General features: G+C 47.6%; 1 protein-coding gene across 2 annotated transcripts in view; it reads left to right on the top strand.

The window, feature by feature from the left end:
• The first annotated feature begins 590 nt into the window (after window positions 1-590).
• The window catches only part of ZXDC (ZXD family zinc finger C), a 29,291-nt gene continuing 6,266 nt past the window's right edge, over window positions 591-23,615 (top strand). The window contains exons 1-8 of one of the 2 annotated variants that reach the window (XM_077451627.1): window positions 591-1,522; window positions 8,455-8,607; window positions 11,667-11,745; window positions 12,024-12,154; window positions 14,642-14,806; window positions 17,812-18,485; window positions 20,726-20,810; window positions 22,332-22,483. In XM_077451627.1, coding sequence (XP_077307753.1) covers window positions 625-1,522; window positions 8,455-8,607; window positions 11,667-11,745; window positions 12,024-12,154; window positions 14,642-14,806; window positions 17,812-18,485; window positions 20,726-20,810; window positions 22,332-22,483 — 2,337 coding nt within the window. In that variant the 5' untranslated portion in view covers window positions 591-624. The remainder of the gene's footprint in view (window positions 1,523-8,454; window positions 8,608-11,666; window positions 11,746-12,023; window positions 12,155-14,641; window positions 14,807-17,811; window positions 18,486-20,725; window positions 20,811-22,331; window positions 22,484-23,615) is intronic. The other variant, XM_077451628.1, reaches the window with a different exon arrangement.

A 23,615-nucleotide genomic window follows, 5' to 3' on the forward strand; every position in this document is an offset into this window, starting at 1 on the left:
GAGAGACATTGCTCCAAATCAGGGACAGTCCCTCCAAATCAGGGACAGTCCCTCCAAATCAGGGACAGAAGGACATTGCTCCAAATCAGGGACATTTCTCCAAATCAGGGACAGGGGGACATTGCTCCAAATCAGGGACAGTCCCTCCAAATCAGGGACATTTCTCCAAATCAGGGACAGGTGTACATTGCTCCAAATCAGGGACAGAAGGACATTGCTCCAAATCAGGGACATTTCTCCAAATCAGGGACAGGGGCACATTGCTCCAAATCAGGGACATTTCTCCAAATCGGGGACAGGCGGGGGACATTGCTCCAAATCAGGTACAGTTGGGAGCTATGCATAACAATCAGCTTTCACTCTTCCTTCTCCCTGCACGCCTCAGTGGTCTGCCTGCACTGCCCATAACAATCAATCAGCTTCCACTTCTCGTTCTTTCAGCCCCTGCCCTGTCTTTTGCTGATTGGTTGCCATGGTAAACCCCCTCAGCCCTCAGAGAAATAGTCCCGGCGGCCCGTCGCTAAGCAACGGCGGATGGGTCTGAGTCAACATGCCGCCTGACCGCTTCCCCCCTCTCTCCTCCCTTCTCCCTCCGCGCGCACTTGATGCTACAGGGACACCAAGATGGAAATCCAGGGGCCGTCAGCGGGGCAGCGGCACCAAGATGGCGGCCCGGGGCTCCTCGTCCCCTGCGACCCGGCGGAAGACGGTGAGGAGGCCGCCACCACCGCCGGCCCTCCCCCGCACCCCGTCTACATGGTGGTCAGCCTCGGCGGCGGGGAGGCCCCCCGGCCCAGCCCGGCTCCGGAGCAAGGGCTGCCGGGCTTCGTCACCGTCCGGCTAGAGAACGGCGTGCTGAGCCTGGAGAACTGCGAGGCCCCCGGGACTAGGCCGCAGCCCCGGGCTGGCGGTAGCAGCGCGCCGGCCACCCCCCACCAGAGCTGGGCCGCGGAGGAAGAAGAGGGGGAGGAGCCGTGCGGGAGCGGCCCGGGGCCCCAGAGCGGCTTCCCCGACCCTCTGGAGGACGTGGACATGGTGCTGAAGGACGAGCAGGTGGCGGGCTTCCTGGTGGAGGATATCGGGGAGCTGCAGGTGAATCTGGGGGAGGCCCTGGACCTGGCCAGGAAGGGGGTCCTGCTGGTCTTCCGCTGCCCCGAGCCCGGCTGTGCCAAGGCCTTCGACCGCAAGCAGCAGCTGAAGGTCCACCTGCTGAGCCACACCGAGGAGCGCAGACCCTACAAGTGCCAGGTGGACGACTGCGGCTGGTCCTTCACCACCCTCTACAAGCTGAAGAGACACCTCCAGTCCCACGACAAGCGGCGCCCCTTCCCCTGCCAGGCCCCCGGCTGCGGCAAGAGCTTCACCACCATCTACAACCTCAAAGCCCACCTCAAGGCCCACGAGCAGGAGAACCTCTTCCGATGTGAGGCCTGCGGAGAGGCCTTCCCCACCGCCACCAAGCTGGGAGCCCACCGAAGGACTCACTTCGAGCCCGAGAGGCCCTACAAGTGCGAATTCGAGGGTACGTGGTGTTGGAATACCCGCTGCGAGGATTGTCCGACTTCTGAGGGTGTAGGAACCCCACCGTTAAAGGTTTCCTGGTTTCAGAGGGTGTCGGAACACCATCCATAAAGGTTTTCTGTAGGGGTGCACCAAATGGGTTTTTTGGTGCCGATACCGAAAATGAAAAATACACTAGGCCGAAAACCGATACAGAAACATATTTAAAAAAACATTTTTATACAGGAGATGGTCAGAGACTGGGGGCGTGGTCAGAGACTGGGGACGTGGTACAGGAGGTGGTCAGAGACTGGAGACGTGGTACAGGAGATGGTCAGAGACTGGAGACGTGGTACAGGAGATGGTCAGAGACTGGAGACGTGGTACAGGAGATGGTCAGAGACTGGAGACGTGGTCAGAGACTGGAGACGTGGTCAGAGACTGGAGACGTGGTACAGGAGGTGGTCAGAGACTGGAGACGTGGTACAGGAGGTGGTCAGAAACTGGAGACGTGGTACGGGACGTGGTCAGAGACTGGGGACATGGTACGGGACGTGGTCAGAGACTGGGGACATGGTACGGGACGTGGTCAGAGACTGGGGACATGGTACGGGACGTGGTCAGAGACTGGGGACATGGTACGGGACGTGGTCAGGGACTGGGGACATGGTCAGGGACTGGGGACATGGTCAGGGACTGGGGACGTGGTCAGAGACTGGGGACATGGTACAGGAGATGGTCAGAGACTGGGGACATGGTACAGGAGATCAATGCAGCCTCACCCGTGCCTGTCAGATGCAGCCAGCGTCCCCCCCCATTGCAGCCAGCCTGTGAATGGAAGAGAGGAGAGCCACCTCCGCCGCCTATTTTATCACAGCGCCGGGAACATCACAGCTTTCATTTCAATAGCTGTGTGTTCCCGACCATGCACCGTCACACACAGCCCCTCCCCCCTTGTCCAGGCACTTTGATAGACAGATCATCCGTCCTCTCCTGTTGCTGGATTCCATGGAGCTGTAGGAACCCAGCCGTACTTGCTTCATGACTTCTGGGGGTATACCATCCTCACCAAAGACACTACCTTGCTTTTAGGGGGGGTGAGAACCTCATCTTAAACCTTGCTGGCTTCCATGGAAATATATTAACCCCACTGTAAACACTGCCTGTCTTTTGGCAGTATACCACCCCCCACCTGGTTTCTCGCAGTGTAGGAACCCTGCCAAAGATGCTACCTGGCGGGGTAGAAACCCTGACAGAAATGTTGCTAGCTTCCATGGAGGTGTAGGAACCCTGCAGTACACGATGCATGTCTTCTGGGGGTTTATTGTCCCACCATAGATGTTACATAGTAAGGTTGAATAAAGACACCAGTCCATCCAATTCAACCTGAGTGAATGTCTACAATTGTCCCTATCCCTGTACATTGCACACTCATGTCGGTCCATACCCTCAAGGGGCCCACAACCCAAGGTCCCCATTCATATACTGGGGCCAATTTCGGATAGAAGCCAATTGGCCTACCTGCATGTCTTTGGAGTGTGGGAGGAAACCGGAGTACCCGATGGAAACCCACGCAGGCACAGGGAGAACATGCAAACTCCAGGCAGGTAGTGTCATGGTTGGGATTTTAACCAGCGACCCTTCTTACTGCTAGGTGAGAGTGCTAACCACTACACCACTGTGCCGCCCCCTAATGATGTTGCCCAAGTTTCCATGGTGTAGAAACGTCATCCAGGACACTGCCTAGCTTCCAGGGATAGGGGGGTATAGGAACCCTGCTGCAGACATTGTTTGGCTTCTATGGAGGTGTAGGAACGCTGCCATAAATGTTGCTGCCTTCCAAGGAGTTGTTGGAACCCCCGCTGTAGGCACTGCGTGTCTTCTGGGGGTATACGGTCCCCACCATAGATGTTGCCTGGCTTCCCAGGTTGTAGCAACCCCACAAAAGACACTGCCTGGCTTCCAATAGGAGGAGGGGGTGTAGGAACCCTTCTGTAGACCTTGTTTGGCTTCCATAGAGGTGTAGGAAGCTCAACATAAATGTTGCTGCCTTCCATGAAGGGGTTTAGAATCTTTCTGTAAACACTGCATGGCTTCTGAGGTGTATAGCATCCACACCATAGATGTTTCCTGGGGTGTAAAAACTCCACCATAGAGGCTTCCAGGGGTGTAGGTACCCTGCCATAGACTGCCTGGCTTCTGGGGTTGTAGGTACTCTGCCATAGACCCAGCCTGGCTTCCAGGGGTGTAGGAACTCCACCGTGAAGTTTGCCTGGCTTTTGTGTAGGAGCCATGCCAAAAAAATTGCCTGACTTCCAGGGGTGTCAATTTCCTGGGGAAGGGGGGTGTAGAAACACTTTTGTAAAGATTGCTTGGCCTCTGGGGGTGTGGTGAGCCCACCATAGACACTGTTGTAGGAACCCTGCAAAAGAAACTGCCTGGCTTCCCGGGGTGTAGGAACCCTGCTATAGACACTGCCTGACTTCCCGGGAGGTGTAGTGACCCCAAAGTAAAGTTTGCTTGGCTTCCATGACGGTGCCATAAATGTTGCATAGGTAGGGGGGAGGGGGTGTGTGTGTGTGACCCCCCCCCCCCCACCATACAGATTGCCTGGCTTCTAAAAGTGAAGGAATCCCATGTTAAGGATTACTTGGCATCCATGGAAATGTAGTAACCCTGGCATAAATGTCTGGGTTTCCATGGAGGTGTTGGAACACCACCATAAACTTTGCTTGGTTTTCATGGGGGTGTAAGAACCCTACCATACAGCTTGCCCGCCTTCGTCGGCTATAGGAACCACACCCTAAGGTTTGCCTGGCTTTTATGGAGATGTAGGAATCCTGGCATAAATATTGCATGGCTTCCATGAAGGTTTAGGAACCCTGCCATATACACTGCCTGGCTTCCATGGAGGTTAGGAATCCCTCTATAAACCTTGCTTTGATTCCAGGGTGTGTAGAAACCCCACCCTAAACGTTGCTTGGCTTCCTGGGGTGTAGAATCCCTACCACACAGTAGGGGTTGCCTAGAATCCATGGGGATGTAGGAATCCCAGCACAACTGGCTTTTGGGGTTGTAGGAACGCTGCCATAAGGATTGCCTGATTGCCCAGGGGTTTGGTGGCCACGTTAGAAGTTCATGCAGAATCCATGGCCGCCATTGGGACATCTTCATGGTTAACTATTTTCATTTAGGACACCAGCAGATCAGATGGATCCTGTTCAGCCGAGCTTACAATCGGAGGATCTGTATTCTCAGTGGAGCAGAGTTTATCCTCTGGGAACGAGGGAGGGCAAATCTGGTGAACTGATCGGCCAATACAATGGAATATGGCAACAATGTTTTAGTATAAAGTGAGGCCCCTCAGCCAATCGGAGGAAGCTTTGCATTCATTGACACAATACAAAGCTGCTTGTGAATGGCTGAGCAGCGCTCAACCTGACTCCCTTTTGTTCAGGGTGTGAGATGGGAAGCCTCTGTCCCACTGACAGAACCCAGCACTGAATGCAGCTGAAGCTACATACAGTTCATGCAGCACTAAAAGCCAGTGCAGCATTTAGTGAAGCAAATAGTTTGTTTGGACCAACTTGGTCAGAGCGAAGTGACAGTAAAAATGGAGCTCAGCTTTAAGAAAGGTTCTACTATGATTCTCAATAAGGGGGGGGGGGGGGTTATTCAGTGGTGGCTTGTGCTCAATATTTTGGGGGCAAACAAACCTGCCCCCCTCACTCGCAAGAGATGAACAGGAATGCTGCGATCAGAGGCCTTACCGTAAGGAGGCGGATTGAATCCAGGGAGAGATGAACTTGCCGAGGGAAGAGCCAGGGCTTCTCCTGCTGGCCAAGCAGGAAGTGGGTGCTGAGACCCTATTGGCTGGGAGTCTTAAAACTCCCTGGCCAAACGGTTATCAGGACCCGCTTCCTGTGTGACCGGGAGGAGAATCAAGAAGACAATAACGAATATTCGCTATTGTCACACAACTGGGTGGGCGCAGTGCTCTGCGTTCTTGGCCCACCCTTTTTATGAAACCAATTAGAGCCTCAGGCTCTAATCATGTGCTAAAAAAAAAAAAAACCCCCATTGGAATCCATGCATCTGGTGCCCTGCATGTAGATTAGGCGGCTGGGCACATGGATTAGGGGGGCGGCGCCCCGTAGACACGAGTCGCTGTACTATCACATAGTGTCCCCCATCGGATAGTGTCCGCTGTGTACTGCGCATGCACAAGACACACAGATTCCGAAAATAGCCTGCGCCGTGAGTCCAGGTTCTAGCCCCACCATCCAAGTGGACATAGAGTTAGATAAAAAAGTGCAGCGAGGCCGTGCCCAAAGCGTGGCGAGGGGCCCTCTAATATGTGCAGCTCTATGTCCACTTGGATGGTGGTGCTTGCACCTCGACTCACGGCACAGGCGCCGTTCATCTTCGGAGATTTTCCGAATCTCCTCCTGCTCCGTACTGCGCAAGCGCTGTGCCTGCGCAGTACGGGGCGGACACTTCTAGATGGCCGGACGCTATATGGCAGAACACCGCCGCTGGATTCCTTTTAGCCAACTTCAACATAAATGGTGCGGTTGTATCATAAATAAAAGTATAAACAGCAAAAACAGTGGAGTAATGAGAATGATGTCCGCAGATAGACTGAATCGTCTTCTGTTTCAAATATTAGTCATTATGTCTTTTTTTTTTTTTTCCTCAGTACTTTTAGGGCCTATTCACACTGCTGCATTGCACTAACACTCGCCACTTGGGCTTGTGATATTCATTCTTAACCACTTCCCACCCGGCCAATGCATATATACGGCCGAGTAGGAGCCGTCTACTCCTGATAGGATGTTCAGGAACGTCCTTCAGAAGTAGCGGGATCGCGCGCGCGTGCCCGCGCAGCGGCGCGATCCCGATGTGCTCGTGTCACCCGGACACGGCACATCTCAGATCGGCAGGAGGGCTCTGTGATTGGCCCTCCTGATCACATGACGGCCATGTCCAATCACGGCCGTCATGTGATGTAAACAAACAGCCGGTTGCTAGGCAATCGGCTCTCCTCTCCTCACACGGAAGTCACCGCTGAGGAGAGGAGAGCAGAACGCTGCAGCCGGCTGATGATCAGTGAGTATGGGCTGCTTTTTACAGCTTTTTACTCACTGATCATCAGTGTAGTGTAAACACAACACACCACACAGTACAAACACAGTCCCCACATGTCCCCAAAACACACATGTCCCCAAATAATAAAAACATGTCCCCCACATATGTCCCACTAAAATCACATGTCCCAATGATCACCTGCACACATATGTACATGATCATTTGCATACATATGTCTGTGATCACACAAACCAATTATTATACACTTAACTGAATTTTTTACCAAAAGCATGTAGCAGAATACATTTTGGCTTAAATTTATGACAAAATTTGATTTTATTGGATTTCTTTTAAAATAGAAAAAAGAAAATATTGTTTTTTTTCCAAATTTCCGCTTTTTTTGCGCTTATATCGCAAAAAATAAAAAACGGAGTCGTGAATAAATAACACTAAAATAAAGCTCTATTTGTGCGAACAAAATAATAACAATTTCATTTGGGTACAGTGTAGCATGACCGCGCAAATGTCACTGAAAGCGTGAGAGCGATGAAAGCTGAAAATTGGGCTGGGAAGGAAGGGGGTGAAAGTGCCCTGTATTGTAGTGGTTAAAGCGGGAGTAAACTCGCTGACTTTTTTTTTTTTCCAGGCCTGTAAGGCAAAAGGCATAATGAGCTAGTATGCACCGCATACTAGCTCATTATGAAATACTTGCCTTAGAACGAGGCGCCAGCATCTCACCCGATCCACGCTGAGGGAGCTGACATGTTCCCTCGGCGTGTCTTCCAGGTATTGCTGTGAGTGGCGCTGCGATATCGTCACTCCCGTTCACGCGCGCGGGAGAGTTCTTTCCGGTAGGGTCCAGCGTCTACCCCTGTGCGCATGCCCCGCTGCAGTAAACGGCTCATCGCGAGGGGAATATCTCCTAAACCATACAGGTTTAGGATATTTTTTTTTTTACCTACAGGTTATTATAGGCTTACCTGTAGGTAAAAGTAAAAAAAAAAAGACTATACAACCACAACCGCTTTAATGGCCGACCAACAAATCTAACTGACAGGTGTGCTTTTCAGTGCAGTGCACTAACTTCTGGTATATTGACAAATTCCACATTTATTTAATTTTTTTTCATTCGCTTCTCATCCATTATAAATCGGGGTGCCTTAAAGCGGGAGTAAACCCTGATGAGTTTACTTCCTCTTTCATTCCCTGCAAAGGTAAAGCATAATGGACTACTATGCATCGCATACTACCCCATTATGTGTCACTTACCTGACACAGGAGCCAGCGAAGTCACCGCTGTCCCCTGTAGTCCGCCGCATCCATCTTCTCGGGTCTCGCGGCTCCGCCGCTGTCATTCGGTAAAGCCGCGATGACGTCACTCCCGCCCATGCGCACGGGAGCCGCCACGCATGGCATATCACCGTTGACGGCGGCGCGCTCACATAGACAGCGGTGCCTGTCTTTCGGCAAATATCTCCTAAACCATGTAGGTTTAGGAGATATTTCCTGGGCCTACAGGTAAGCCTTAATCTAGGCTTACCTGCAGGTCAAAGTGTGTTGTAAGGGTTTACAACCACTTTAATACACTGGCACATGGCCTAACTTGCATCAACACAGCACAGAGGAGTGAAAGGGCCCTTATTGACCAAGAACAAGTAGCTATATCTATATCTAGGAAGTCTCCAGTAAAGTTGCATGTTTCTTGAAAGCATTTTAAAGTACTAAAGTGAGAGCATCGCCTTTTACAACCCGATTGTATTTGCAGCATGGGAAGCCTCTAGTGGTGGCCTTTTCTCAGTTGTGACTATTTTTTTACAATTTGTATGAACGCAGTAAAATAAACAAAACCTTTTTGTTTTCCTATAGGTTGTGACAAGACGTTTATTACTGTGACTGCCTTGTTCTCCCATCACAGAGCTCATGTCCGGGAACAGGAACAGTTTGTTTGCTCTTTTCCTGGCTGCAACAAGCAGTATGATAAAGCCTGCCGCCTGAAGATCCACCTGCGGAGCCACACAGGTCGGTGTTCCAGTAGCTTCAGTTCTGCAGAATGCTCAGTGAGGTTACTTTCACACTGTATAGGAAGGAAGGTGGGACTTTATATGAAGCACACACCCCTGGAGATACCACAATTATAAATGAAGATGGGCGGTAATAAGTATATTAGAACTATGGACATTCCCTGACAGCATTGCAAAACAACAAGTGACAGTCATTGGTTTATTGATATAAAAATATAACAATAATAGTAATACCATGATAAAATATTGACATAATAGGTTCATAATGTAAACATTACATAGAACAAAGTTTAGGTGATCAGGCATGTTGGAAATTTTTTGAAAAACGAATGATTTTCCAATCAACGATGGGAGAATCGTGCAAGAAATATAATCATAAATGAAATTCACATGAGCTCAAGAAAAGAACATTCCTGGAAAAGAATAAGCAAGAAAACAATAATCTTGTTAATAAAAATTATTTTCCGTAGCAACAAGAGGTGAAATTCAAGGCTTGGTTGGTCAAATTTTCAAAATCCAATGGTCCGATCACAAAACAAATTACATTTCTGATTTTTGAAAGAAAATGTTTTTGGGATTTTTCCTTTGTGAGGCCTGCATGAGTAAACACATGGGCGGGCTCACTGTGATTTAGCACTGTGATAGCCAATCAGAGGCTATCACAGCGATCAGGTGACCCAAAACCGGGAGTTCTGGGTCCTGATAAATAGAGGTCGACCGATATATTGGCCGATATTTGGCATTTTTTAATTAATCGGCATTGGCCGATTGTGCTGATAAAAAAGCCGATGACATGTTCAGCGCAACTTGCAAAAGACTTCTGTAATAGAAGTCAATGTAAGTTGCCTGAAGACATCAGTGAAGGACTTTCCTCCTCTCTGGGCTGCCAAGAAAAGATCAAAGTGATAAAATGTTTCTTCTTCAATGGGCTGAACTCCCTGTGTAGAAGTTCTCAGTTTAACCATTTAAAGACTAAATCTTTTCTGACACTTGTTGCTTACAAGTAAAAATCCAGTATTTTCTGCTAGAAAATCACTCAGAAGCCCCAAAAATTATATATATATTTTTAGCAGAGACCCTAGGGAATATAATAGCGGTTGTTGCAATATTTTATGTGACGCGGTATTTGCGCAGAGGTCTTTCAAATGCAAGTTAGCCCTTTTTTTTTTTTCGTCCAAAAGTTTTGAGTACCTGTTTTTGTGTATTTAATAAATATTTTTTTTTTTTTTTTTTTTTTATCTAAATTATACATACAAGTGAACTGATTGGAGGTTTGTTTTGTTTAATAAATGTGTAAGAAATTTTCTGCATCACTTATTAAGGCTGCTTTCACACTGGATCGGGCAGGCGTTGACGGTAAAACGCTACAAGTTTTAGCAGCGATTTACTGTCATTTTAGCCCCGCTATTCGGCTGCTAGCGGGGCAGTGAAGCACTGCTGCAAAATCGCATTGCATGTGCTTCAGCAGCGGTGACCATTCATTGCAATGGGCAGGAGTGGTGAAGGAGCGGTTTACACCGCTCCAAAGATGCTGCTTGCAGGATTTTTTTTTTTTAACGTCCTGCCAGCGCATCTCCTCATTGTGAAAGCACTCGGGCTTTCACACAGACTGCAGGGGAGCCGTTTTGACGGCAATTTACAGGCACTATTTTTAGCCCAAAATCGCCTGAAAAATGCCCCAGTGTGAAAGGTGTCCAACATAGATTTTATGAGATGAAGTGGGAAAAAGGAAAAAATAAATAAAAAAATCGGCCTAACATATTGGCCCAAAAAAATCGGCATCATATATCGGCCATCGGCCGCCACGATTTCTAAATATCGGCATCGGCCAGAGAAAAACCCATATCGGTCGACCTCTACTGATAAGAGACCTGGGGCTCTAGGTATGAGCTTGGTCTCTATGCTGGGAGCGCACTGTGTGGCGTGCTATCAACACAAAGAGAGATGCACATATGAGACTCCACGGATAAACACCCACTTCCCGGAGGCTGTATGAATGTGTATGATCAGCGGGAATAGGTTAAGACCTATAAATTCTCCCAATAGTGGTTGTAGGATTTCACATCAGTCACTCAGCCATCCTGGTCAACAGCTGCTGAGATAAACCTACGTACACAAAGAAGTTGTCAATTGGTCAGACCTTACTGGAAGATTTGCAGGCGAGCAAAAAATTTTTAATTTTTGTGCAGCAACTTATAAGGACACAAAGGTTTCCCCTATGTGTAGATATGTAAGGGCACCACTTAGATCCTACATTATATCCTGTTACTTCCCCACCCCCTTTCCGATCCCTTGTCCTTTTCTTATATGGCACTTCTATGGCTGCCCATTAAACCTCTCCTGGTCTCATTTATTGGGTGCTTAATTTCCTCTGCTGTCCAGTCACCTGACCGCATAGTTCAACCCTTTGCAGATTAGGTTTAGTGAGCCCAGCGTACAGCATGCCCATGGGGGGGGAGGTTCATTGAACCCGAAAGCGACAAACAGAAGGCCAGCTAATCCTTTACTAGATACAGATGGTTAAAGTGGAAGTCCATGCAAAATCTAAAATCCCTGCTTCTATAGACCCCAGGGATCTAACACTGACCTCTCTATCCCTGTAAAGAAAAGATGAGTATACATAACTTTTTTGGAAGCTGATCTGACCCGTTCCGACCTGATCTCCAGCACCGGAAGCTCTGCAGAGGACACAGAGGACAACAGCTGTGAAATGAATGTTACTATGGGGCTTTTGTTGTCCTCCGTCTCCTCTGCTGACACAGAAAAGATGCGGCTGACAGCTCAGCGTGGGATCCAGTCGGAGGGACTTCCAAAAAGGTATGCATACTCATTTTTTTATTTATTTTTTTCTTTACAGGGATAGAGAGGTTAGTGTTAGATCCCTGGTGTCTATAGATGCAGGGATTTTAGATTGTGAATGGACTTCCACTTTAAGAGATGCAGATTTTATATACAGAATAACCTCTATGTTTGTTTATATTAGATATTTAAAATGTGTCTCTCGGGTTGAGGGATCTTTGTTTCCTATGTAATCTGATTTCACTACTTACCTTACAGGTGAGAGACCTTTTATCTGTGACTTTGAAAGCTGCGGTGTTTCCTTCACAAGCATGTCAAAGCTGCTAAGGCATAAAAGGTATGGACTCTGTAATGATGTGTCTGTACATGGCTGGGTGCAATTTGCAGTGTTTAGTGTTTCCAGTTACTAAAAACGTGACCAAGTCCTGGCGAGAGTCTCATTATTTTTTTTTTTTTTTTGTGTGTGTGAGAGCCTCTCAAATGCATCAGTTTTTTCCTGCATAACAAATATGTGCTGAATAGTTTGTTGCAGTAGCAGGATAATGTCAGAGTATAAACATGATGGATGTTTTCTGTGGGTGACATTCAGTCATTTTACTATTTTTTGTATTCAAGGAAACACGAAGATGACCGGCGGTACCCGTGTCCTGTAGAAGGCTGTGGGAAGTCGTTCACTAGAGCGGAGCACTTGAAAGGCCACAAGATTACTCACCTGGGCACTAAACCCTTTGAGTGCCCCGTGGATGGTAAGCCACTTCGTTGTATTCATAGACGGGGTAAACTCTTCCTGTTCTGAGAACTATATATATATATATGTATATATATATATATATATATGTATGTATGTATATATATATATATATATATATATATATATATATATATATATATATATATATATATATATATATATATATATATATATATATATATATATATATGTGTGTGTGTGTGTGCGCATGCAGGGGATAGATAGCTATAGATAGAGTGGGTATAGAAAAGAATCGCCCCCCTGGGTGGGAAATGAATCGAAAAAATACCATCAAATTCTCGAGGAAAATCTGCTGCCCTCTGCCAGAAAGTTGTCAATGGGAAGAAGGTTTACCTTCCAACATGACAATGACCCAAAGCACACAGCAACAATAAGCACACCGTGGTTGAAGGTGAACAAGGTGAATGTCCTTGCATGGCCTAGTCTGAGCCCAGACTGCCTAGTCTGAGCCCAGACTTTAACCCCATTGAAAGTCTGTGGAATGACTTGAAGACTGCAGTCCATCAAATTTAAAGTGGGAGTCCGCCGGAACTCCGCGTTTTTTTTTTTTTTTGTTTTTTTTTAAAAAGACAGCAGCTACAAATACTGCAGCTGCTGACTTTTAAAATAGTGACGCTTACCTGTCCAGCGCGCCCGCGATGTCTGCACCCGAAGCCGATCTCTAGATCGTCTCTTGGGTGCTGCCGCCGCCATCTTGGGTATGGGAATCAGGAAGTGGAGCCTTTCGGCTTCATTTCCCGGTTCCCTACTGCGCATGCGCGAGTCGCGCTGCGCAATAAGGACGGTCCCCGCTGCCTCTGGGATCTGTGTGTTTCCCAGCAGGCAGCGGGGCACTTGCGGAAAGGGGCGGGCACTTGCGGAAAGGGGCGTAATCTACGCCCCTTTCCGCAGAGAGCTATCCCGGAAGTGGGTGCAGATACCTGTACTGTACAGGTATCTGCACCCCCCTCCCCCCTGAAAGGTGCCAATTGTGGCGCCGGAGGGGGAGAGGGTTCCGATGAGCGGAAGGTCCACTTTAGGGTGGACCTCCGCTTTAACTGAACTTGAACTGAACTAAACATTCACATAAGAAAGTAAACACATGTTGGAATTACAAAAATCAAAAAAACAGCTTGAAAGGCAATCAATATGTATGAGGACCAACAAGGAGATCGAATTACACTTCCTAACAGTGGTTGTAAAGCCTAAATTTTTTTTTTTACCTTAAAGCGGGGCTCCACCCTTAAGTGGAACTTCCGCTCACCGGAACCCTTCCCCCCTCCGGCGCCACAATTGGCACAGTACAGGTATTTGCACCCACTTCCGGCATAAATATCCGCAGAATCTGCGGATATTTACGCCACTTCCTGTGGGTCCCCCGCTGTCCACTGGGAAACACACGGATCCCAGGGACAGCGGGGACCATCCTTATTGCGCAGCGCGTTTCGCGCATGCGCAGTAGGGAACCGGAACGTGAAGCCGCAAGCTCCACTTCCTGATTCCCATACCCAAGATGGCGGCGGCAGCACCTGAGAGACGATCGAGAGATCGGCTTCGGGTGCCGACATCGTGGGGGCGCTGAGCGGGTAAGTGTCCTTATTTTAAAAGTCAGCAGCTGCAGTATTTGTAGCCGCTGACTTTAAAAAAAAAAACGTCCGAACTCCCACTTTAATGCATTTCTTGCAAGGTAAACAAATGTTTAGGTGTCAGCAAAATAGGACCCTAAAATATGACTTTTTTTTTTTTTTTTTATGGGTCATAAGTGTTCTAAAGGGTTAGTACATCATTACAGAGAAAGTGTAAATGTAAACTAATAGTGTACATCATCATCAACCCCCCCCCCCCCCCCATCCTTGATGTGCCTACCTCCAGGGTTGCTGAGCTGTCGACACCCTTGCAGCCAGTCCAGCAGGCTGGAAATTTGAAATTACTGCTCTTTATGCAGCGGTTTTGGAACAGACCAGATTAATACACTGTATTGGTGCATGCATGGAGAAGAGGGTTCTTTTCTTTTTTTTTTTTTGCTATGGGTACTCTCTGGATATTAGGGGGTCTGTTTATAGTGAAGCGCGCTGCGCTATGTGAATGGGACGCGGTCTTCTGGGACCTGTGAAGTGTTTCCAGAAGGCTGCAGGTGATGGAGGGGCCGAACTGAGCCGGAAGTGGGAGCGGATACCTGTTAAAACCACATACCTGTGCTCCCCCCCCCCCCAAAAGATGCCAAATGTGGCACCGGTGGGAGGGGGAGGGAAGGAGACAAGCTGAGCTTCCCCTTTTTTTTGGTGGAGCTCGGCTTTAATATTTGCCTGTATATTGGTACTGTGTATGGAGTCGTACCCTGGATGTTTTATCAGAAGGTTGGTATTCTGAGATGGTGTTGGAGTTTCTTCATATTGCCAGTTTAGATACAGCACTACGCTAATCTCTAAGTATCGCTCATATGTGAGGAGACTGAACGACTTTCTTTGTGCTTCATCTTCAGGCTGTGGAGCCAAGTTCTCTGCTCGTAGCAGTCTGTACATCCATTCAAAGAAGCACCTTCAGGATGTGGAGGCCTCCAAGGCTCGATGTTCTGTGTCCAACTGCAGCAAGATATTCACGTCCAGACAGAGCCTGAAGTCCCACATGGTTAAGCAGCACGGCCGAGGTGAGAATGGTCATCAGTGAGCCTCAAACAGGCTGGCAGATTCTGATAAGGCCAAATTGTAAATGGAACTTTTTTTTTTTTTTTCTTTTGTTCCTCCAATCCTATAACAAGTGGCACAGATCTAAATGATCAAATATTTAAAACTCCGCATACAGCCAACACAAAGTTTACAATATTATACCTGCTTCACATTTCAATAGCAGCCTGGTTTGTCAGTATGAGTGTTCGCTCTCCATTCCCCTGGAGCACAATATCACTTTAGGGATGCTGTAGATCAGTGAGAATATTTGCATTGCTTTTGTTTGCTTCAAACAGGTTTCCCACTCTTAAGTGGGAATGCAAAGCCTGCAGGTCAGGAGGAGGTCAAATGCAGGTCATATGCACATGTCCATAAATTCCTGTGGCAGCTTGACCTTTGTGACATTATGGACTAAATTGTGGAAATGTGTTTTTTGGAGTGCTGATGACTTCATACACACTGATCATGTTTGTGCACAGCTATCTATTGTGGTCATTAGATGTTCCCCTTAAAGAGGGATTCCAGCAAAAAAAAAAAAAATATTAAAAGCCAGCAGCTATAAATAGTACAGCTGCTGACTTTTAATAAATGAACACTCGCCTGTCCCGGGTTCCAGCGATGCCGAGGCCGATCGATCGCTCGGCTCTCAGCTGCTGCCGCCACCATTCTAGGTGACGGAATCAGGAAGTGAAGCGAATCGCCTTCACTTCCCGGTTCCCTACTGCGCATGCGCGAGCCGCGCCGCGCAATAGGAAATCTCCGCGCTGTCACTGGGACCCGTGTGTGTCCCAGCAGACAGCGCGGCAGGGCAGGAAATGGCGTAGACTCCCACGGGAGTCTATGCCCGTAAGTGGGTGAAAATACCTGTCTTTGACAGGTATCTCCACCCCCCTCCCCCCTGAAAGGTGTCAATTGTGACACCAGAGGGGGGGAGGGATCCGATCAGCGGAGGTTCCACTTTAGGGTGGAATCCCGCTTTAATGTTGTAAACCTGGTCAAAAGCACCATAAGATTCAGTGCTGCTCTCCATGGGACTTTTTTTTGACACTGATGCCATAGGTCTGACCCATAGTTTGCGTAAAGTGGTTGAAAACCCTGTTGCATCACTTTTACCTACAGGTAAGCCTATAATAAGGCATGCCTGTAGGTACCTTGAATATCTCCTAAACTTGTACAGTTTAGGACACATTCAGTATATGCTCTGCAGCCGACGTCATTGGTGCACTGAAGAAACGGGTAGCTGGTACCGTTTCTTCAGGAGTCGTGCCGTGATCAGCAGCTCCCGTGTGCATGCTTGGGAGTGTCGTCATTGTGGCTCTGCCCAATCGCTGCGCCAGAGCCGCGACCCCGGAAGTAACTCTGGTGGAAGATATCCACGCTGTACTCAGAGGGTCGATGCCAATCCAGGGTATCGTTCTATGGTGAACCTTAGAACGATGTGCTTGTATCTTCCATGGTCAGTTTAAAGCCACATCCCCCTGCCCATTCCTCGCCCCTTCTGATTGAACTCCCAGAGCTCGGCTGGGGAAAAGGGGAAGTGATGTAATGTCGCCGGGTCTATGATAGCGGTTTTAATCTTGGAAGCGCAGATGCTCGTTGGCAAATGTCACTTCCTGGTTATGACCCCGATATTTGATGCGCCCTTCTGCAGGTCCGCGAACTGCTCAGGAATGAAAAGTTATGGCGTGACCTGCAGTTTTCAAATTGTCAAAGGGATATCTAGGCAAGTTTATCTTTTAAAATTACAAAGATTGAGCTATTAAATGTTCACATTTAGGTGTCCGTTTTATGAAGCAGTGAACAGCGGTGATCCCGAGGATCGCCACTGATCACAGTCCATAAACGGTTTATGAAACGGAGATTATCGGGAGAGAACAAGTTTGAACATATTCTCCCGCCGATGATCTCTGCACACTCAGAATCCTCATAGACTGACACAGAAACGGACAGTTTATGAAGCTGCGATCTCAGCGCTTCACCAGTGATCGGAGTCAGAATTCACACTCCCTGATTCACCAGCTCAGAGGTGGAGAATCGGGGAGTGAAAAGAGAATCCCAGGGATCCGAGGAGGAAAGAGGAAGAATATTAACTTCCTTATACCTCCTTCAGACCCCCCAAGACGGTAACCATGCCCCCCTGTCATATATATATATATATATATATATATATATATATATATATATATATATACTTTTTTCTTTCATTAGCATAGAGCAGCGATAATTTATCTCTGTGTTTCGGTCAATTTCTGGTGCTACAATCTCATAAAGTCTCATGAGATTGCAGTATGAGGGGCCGTTCTCCGCTGTTTGTAGATTGCTTCTCTTTTTGGAGGAGTGAAGCGAACGCTTAAAGTGTTTGTAAACCCTTACAAACCACTTTGACCTACAGGTAAGCCTAGATTAAGGATTACATGTAGGTCCAAGAAATATCTCCCAAACCTATACGGTTTAGGAGATATTTGCCCGAAGATGGGCACCGCTATCTACGGCGTGCAGGCGCACTGAGCGGGGCATTGTCGATGACGGCAATGCCGCGAGTCTCGGCTCCCTTGCGCATGCGCGGGAGTGACGTCATCGCTGCTCCGGCGAATCACAGCGCCGGATCAGCGAGACCCACCAAGAAGATGGACGCTCGGAACTACAGGGAACAGCGGCGACTTCGCTGGCTCCTGTGCCAGGTAAGTGACACATAATGGAGTAGTATGCAATGCATAGTAGTCCATTATGCTTTGCCTTTACAGGGAATGAAAGAGGAAGTAAACTCATCAGGGTTTACTTCCTCTTTAAATCTACAAAGCTTCATAAACTCGCACACAGAGGAGAACGATCTCCTCTGAGAATGCTGGAGAATGAAGCAGTGAAATTTTTTCACTGCTTCATAAACGGACACCTCCGCTAAAATGTTTTACATCGTGTTACTTAACTTTACAACTACTTTAAAGTGGTCTCCTGTGTTGCTGACCTGTGCACTCTTGCCTCACAGACCTGGAAGCCTCTAGCTCCCTCACCCCCAGCAGTGAACTCACAAGCTCAGGGCAAAGTGACCTCAGTAATCTGGACATCTCGTCTCTCTTCACCAATGTGTCCTCAAATGGTTCTGGAATCTCAGCTGACCTGACCCTTGTCAACTCTGGAATACTGACAATCGATGTATCTTCTGTGAGATCCACCCTGGGCGGCAGCCTGTCAACCAACAGTAACTCTTTGGTACATCCCGTTGACCCCTTGGTGCTGGTGTCCAACAACGAGAACCACGGCAGCCTGGACAGCTCCCTCCTGCTTGGCGCAGCAGCCTCCATCCTCCAGCAGGGAAATCTGAACTTAGATGATGTGCAGACTGTGAATGCAGAGGCACTTGGCTCCCTGGCTTCCTTATCTATGAGGAGCTCCAACCAGGATTTGCATGCGCTGACCTCCACTAATAGCCTGACTATAGATTCAGCTAGCCTAACGCCTTCCGTTAGCCTTGGGGCCAGCGGCTCGATGCCAGAATTGTTGACGCAGACCAAATCTGAGAGAAGCCTTCTTCACAGCTCGGAGGTTGTAGACCAGCAGGAAGGCAGTAAAGTCGTAACGCAGTTTGTGTTCCCCAGCCCCGCCGGCAGCTACAGCGCACAGAAGGAGGTGGATTTCATTGTGGCTGGAAACTCAGTATTGGTAAGAGTTTCTGTTCCCATGTTTTACAAAGTGGAGGTGTTTTAATAATTGCATAGTCAAACATATACATGCTTGTGACTGCCACCTCAGCTGATCTTCTCATCCAGAGAGTAGTGTGCATATGATTAAAGAAGAATACTGCTCTCCCGACCAGCCCATGTAATCTAGAGGTATGGAACGACCTCAGCCTAGTTATCTCTGCCAAAAACCCCACTCATGCGTTGCACTCTGCCCACCGGGGCTTACTCATAGGATGGGAGCCTGCCGCAGGGGGTAGGGGCTGAGGCCGCCCCATACCTCTGTGTTATATGGGCTATTTTAGAGAGCGGCGTTCTTTCTTCATGTGCAAATGCTTGTGATGTGCTTGAAGCTAAACCTTAGCCTTCCCCTCAGTCTTGCACAGTTGTACTGGCTCTTCTCCTTTACAGAAATAGCTTCCTCTGATTTCACCGCACACTATGAGCTTCTCACAAGGTGCATTAGAAGCTGCAGCATGCCAGACAAAGCCTGCCCCATTTCCTGGCTGGAGGGGAGACGGCGCCTTTTAGCTTTGATAGGCATGTTCATTCAATTAGATTTAGCAGTGCTGCCTGTCAGTGTAAGCAATCAGTGCCCATCACTGCCACCCATCAATGCCCATCACTGCCACCTCATCAGTGTACATCAATTAAGGCAAAAAATTACCTTTTTACACAATCTTATAAAAAAATATAAAAAAGTTTTAAAAAAAATGTGGTATTTTTTCAATTTTTTTTAACAAAAATAAAAACCGCAGAGGTAATCAAATACCACCAAAAGAAAGCTCTATTTGTGGGAAAAAAAATGATAAAAATTTCATTTTGGTACAGTGTTATGTGACCGCGCAATTGTCATTCAAAGTGCATCAGCTCTGAAAGCTGAAAATCGGTCTGGACAGGGGGGGGGGTTTAAGTGCCCAGTAAGCAAGAGGTTAATCTTCAGCTTAAAGTGGTTGTTAAGCCACTTTCACATCTTCATACTATCAGCACTGTGTCCTAATCCTCTCTCCCTCCTGTGAGGTAAATTATTAAAAAGCCGATTATATCTCATTTCACAGCGCCTCTCTGCAATCACGTGATCCAGTCGGCTCTCTCTTTTCCCCATCTGACAGCTGCAGTGGGCGGGGCAGAGATTGCCCCCACTGACGTCACTCGGGAGGAGAGAGAACAAGCCGACTGGTCACGTGATCGCAGAGAGGTGCTGTGAAATGAGGTCTAATCAGCTTTTTTTTTATATATATATAAATCGCTCACACAGGATAAGGACACAACGCTGATTGTATGACAATATAAATGTTATTTGAGCAGCAGGAGTTGCTGGGGCGGGCACTGTCACAAGCTGACAGGGAGGAGAGGACAGAGGACGATGGGGGAGAGCAGGGCTGCGGATGACAGAGGTGCGTAAACTGACCACAGTGTCGGGGCTCAGCAGCCATGATAAATCATGGTCCGTTTACAAAGGGGAGGGCAGAAACTGACAGAATCAGCCAGGTGTTTCAGGGGGCCAAATGACACGGCACAAGCACTGTGCTTTAAAGGAACAGGATTTTTTGGGGGGGGGGGGGGGGGGGGGTTAACAAACGCTTTAAAGTGTAGATCCGTGGTAAATGCTTGTCAGTGTTAGGCCGCGTACACACGGGCGGATTGTCTGTCCAAATTAGTCCGCTGAACCGTGTTTCAGCGGACAATCCGCTCGTGTGTGGGCTTCAGCGGACTTTTTCAGCGGACAGTCTGACGAACAAAGTCTTACGGAATTTCCGTAAGACAGTCCGTTCAAACTTGGTTTTGTCCGTCCAAACTTGGTTTCAGCGGACAGTCCGCTCGTGTGTAGGCAAGTTGGACGGACTAAGTATGGCGCATGCTCAGAAAGGATTTACACGGCCGAAGGTTGCATTGCAGTGTATAGGACGCAGTTTTTCTAGTCCCGTCGTACGTGCTGTACACGTCATCGCGCACGTTTTCAGCGGACTGTCTGCTCATCGTGTGTGGTCAAGTCCGTTCATGCAAATTTTGAACGGACTGTCTGTCGGATTGTCTGATGAACTTAGTTGGCCAGACAATCCGCCCGTGTGTACGCGGCCTTAGTGTGCGTAATAGCCTGGAGAAATTTGGTTCATCAAAAAAATGTGCTTATTTTGATTTTTGAGACTTTGAAGTTGTAAAACAGAAGTGCCATGGTCCTGGCAGGATGTGGACTTCCTCTAAAACTTGTCCCTGTCTTAGCAGGAGAGTGGCGGATCGGCCAGGACAGACTACAGAGCCATTCAGCTGGTGAAGAGCAAAAAGAAAGGTGGCAGCAGCAGCTCAGGTGAGCAGAAATCTCATTATAAAGAAAGTTCTCAGAATTCTCTGAATATACATTAGTTAATTTTTGCTGTTCAATCAGGAAAAAATTAAACTTAGATATTTTTTTTTTTTTTTTACTTTTTGAAGACAGGCTCTGCTTCTGGTCAGGTGACCAGTGCTGAGGCTTTGGTCATGTGGTCTCTGCCATAGGCACATAGGGGACTTATGATTCATGCAGTGGTGGCCTGCCTACTGAACAATCTGCTGATGTCATTTTTGCAGACATTTTGACACTTTGGGGTTTATTCACTAAAACTGGAGAGTGCAAAATCTGGTGCAGCCCTGCATAGAAACAAATCCGCTTCCAGTTTTTTTATTTTTTTATTAACATTTTTTTTGTCAAAGTTGACTTGAACAATCTGAAGGTAGAAGCTGATTGCCTACCATGCACAACTGTACCAGATTTTGAGTGTTCCAGTTTTAGTAAATCTCCACCGTGATCCCCAATACACCCCCCACCCCCTCGCACTAAGACTGAGAACCGAGTGATCAAACACTACTGATCCCTCAGTTCTCAGAGCTCCCTAAGAAGAGAGCTGTTGCCTGTCATGTTCTGCCCCTCTGTGATCACTGGAGCGCTGGGCTGTGTAGGGGCCGGCCAGATCAGTGGCTTGCTGAGAGACTGTGCCGGTCCAGGCATGTGGATGGATCCCGACCAAATGGGTCACGATCTTTCCTGAAACTGGACCGACTCTGTGACGTCAGCCGACAGCGGGCTTCACCCTCTGCTGAAAATGGGTCACAGGAGTGCCGAACGAACTGTGATCCACAGGAAAAGTACAGCCAAATGAGCTTTGGCTGTACTACTTCTTTTAAAGCGGGAGTCCGCCGGAAGTTCCGCCGTTTTTTTTTTTTTTTTTAAAAGCCAGCAGCTACAAATACTGCAGCTGCCGACTTTTAAAATAAGGACACTTACCCGCCCAGCACGCCCGCGATGTCAGCACCCGCAGCCGATCTCTCGATCGTCTCTCGGGTGCTGCCGCCGCCATCTTGGGTATGGGAATCAGGAAGTGGAGCCTTTCGGCTTCATTTCCCGGTTCCCTACTGCGCATGCGCGAGTCGCGCTGCGCAATAAGGATGGTCCCCGCAGTCTCTGGGATCCGTGTGTTTCCCAGCAGGCAGCGGGGGACTTTCGGAAAGGGGCGTTCCTTTCTGCAGAATCTACGCCGGAAGTGGGTGCAGATACCTGTACTGTACAGGTACCTGCACCCCCCTCCCCCCTGAAAGGTGCCAATTATGGCGCCGGAGGGGGGGGAGGATTCCAATGAGCGGAAGGTCCACTTTAGGGTGGACCTCCGCTTTAATAGAAAAATCCAATTCTCATTTTTTACCTTTTTTCTTTTTTTTTTTTTCTTTTTCTTTTTTGCCTGTTTGCTATTGTTGGCAGCCACATTGTTTACTGGACAGTTATTGCATGCACTCTTTTTTTTCTCTATTAACTGATTTAACATCTAATGTAAATGTTTTGTCTGTAAATTTTTAGGCACTTCACCTCCTCAGAAGAAAAATAAAAGTACAAAACAAGTGTCTCCGGCTGGTAACCGGATAGGGAACAGTGTTGTTATGCCAAATGGTGGCCTGACGTTGCGGGACCCAGCCACAGGGGCTCAGTATGTACAGATCCAGCTGCTTCAGGTGAGAGCTCACTTACTGGAATTTTGTACCAACGCGGTGCAGGCGGCTCTGCATGCTTATTGTCATGGCCTTATTACAACTTTGTATAGGAGTTCATTTATTTATTTATTTATTTATTTTTAAAACATGGAGTAGCATACAAAAAAGGAAAAGTTGGGACCAACTTAGAAGGTGTAGAATAGCAGCGATACACGCACCAAATCTTGTAAATAGCAGCCATGTGCATAGACAGAAACTGTCCATTGTTTCTGTAAGCTTTGAATGGTAATACGAGAGAACCCTTAGAGGGGAAGTGAGGGGACAAGTCTTGGCATACAATACACGTTAATCTCCAATTTCTGCAGCAAAGGCAAATGGAAGTCATAGGTCATCTAACAAGTTATAGAGAAGGGATGGAGGGATATATATTTTTTGCGCTATAATATGAAAAAAGACTGATAATTTTGAAAAAACAAAAGAAAAAAGAACGTTGTTTTACTTTCGGCTATAAAACATCCAATTACAAAAAAGAAAAAATATCTAATTTCTTCATAAGTTTAGGCCAATATGTATTCTGCTACATTGGTAAAAGAAAAACCCAATAAGTGTTTGCATAAAAGTTAAAACATCTACAAACTATGGGATATATACTGGAATTATTTTTTTCTTTTTTTAATAGTAGTAATAGCGATGATCAGTGCCAACAATCTACACCGTCAGTGTATTGACACTGGCTGGGAGGTGGTTAAATATTTGCCTAGCCAGTGCTTGTGTACTGTGTGAGGTGCTTTCGCTAAGGTATGGGATGGATTTTCTTTCCCCGCTTTGCCGTAAATCTATCACTTCCTCCGTCAGGACAGAGCTCTGCCTTGTTTACATCATCTCTGCTCGACAGGCGGCACCCAGGGATCGACTTCTGCATTGACTAATCACAGCAGAAGTAGTGCGCCCCCTACCAGGAAGTGCAGAATCACGTGTGTGTGTATGTATATAAAATTCCTGCAGACAATGGCCTCCTTGTAGCAGGTGCCAACTAGTTAAATGCTGCCAAAAGATTAAAGAAAAGTAATTTTGAGTACAGTGTTGCATGAGTATTTGTCATTCAAAGTGTGACAGCACAGAAATCTGAAATTGGCGTGGGCAGGATTGGGGT

Source organism: Lithobates pipiens, unplaced genomic scaffold (genome assembly GCF_037356315.1).
Source record: "Lithobates pipiens isolate NorthernLeopardFrog02 unplaced genomic scaffold, aLitPip1_a1.2 Scaffold_23, whole genome shotgun sequence".
Taxonomy (NCBI): Eukaryota; Metazoa; Chordata; class Amphibia; order Anura; family Ranidae; genus Lithobates; species Lithobates pipiens.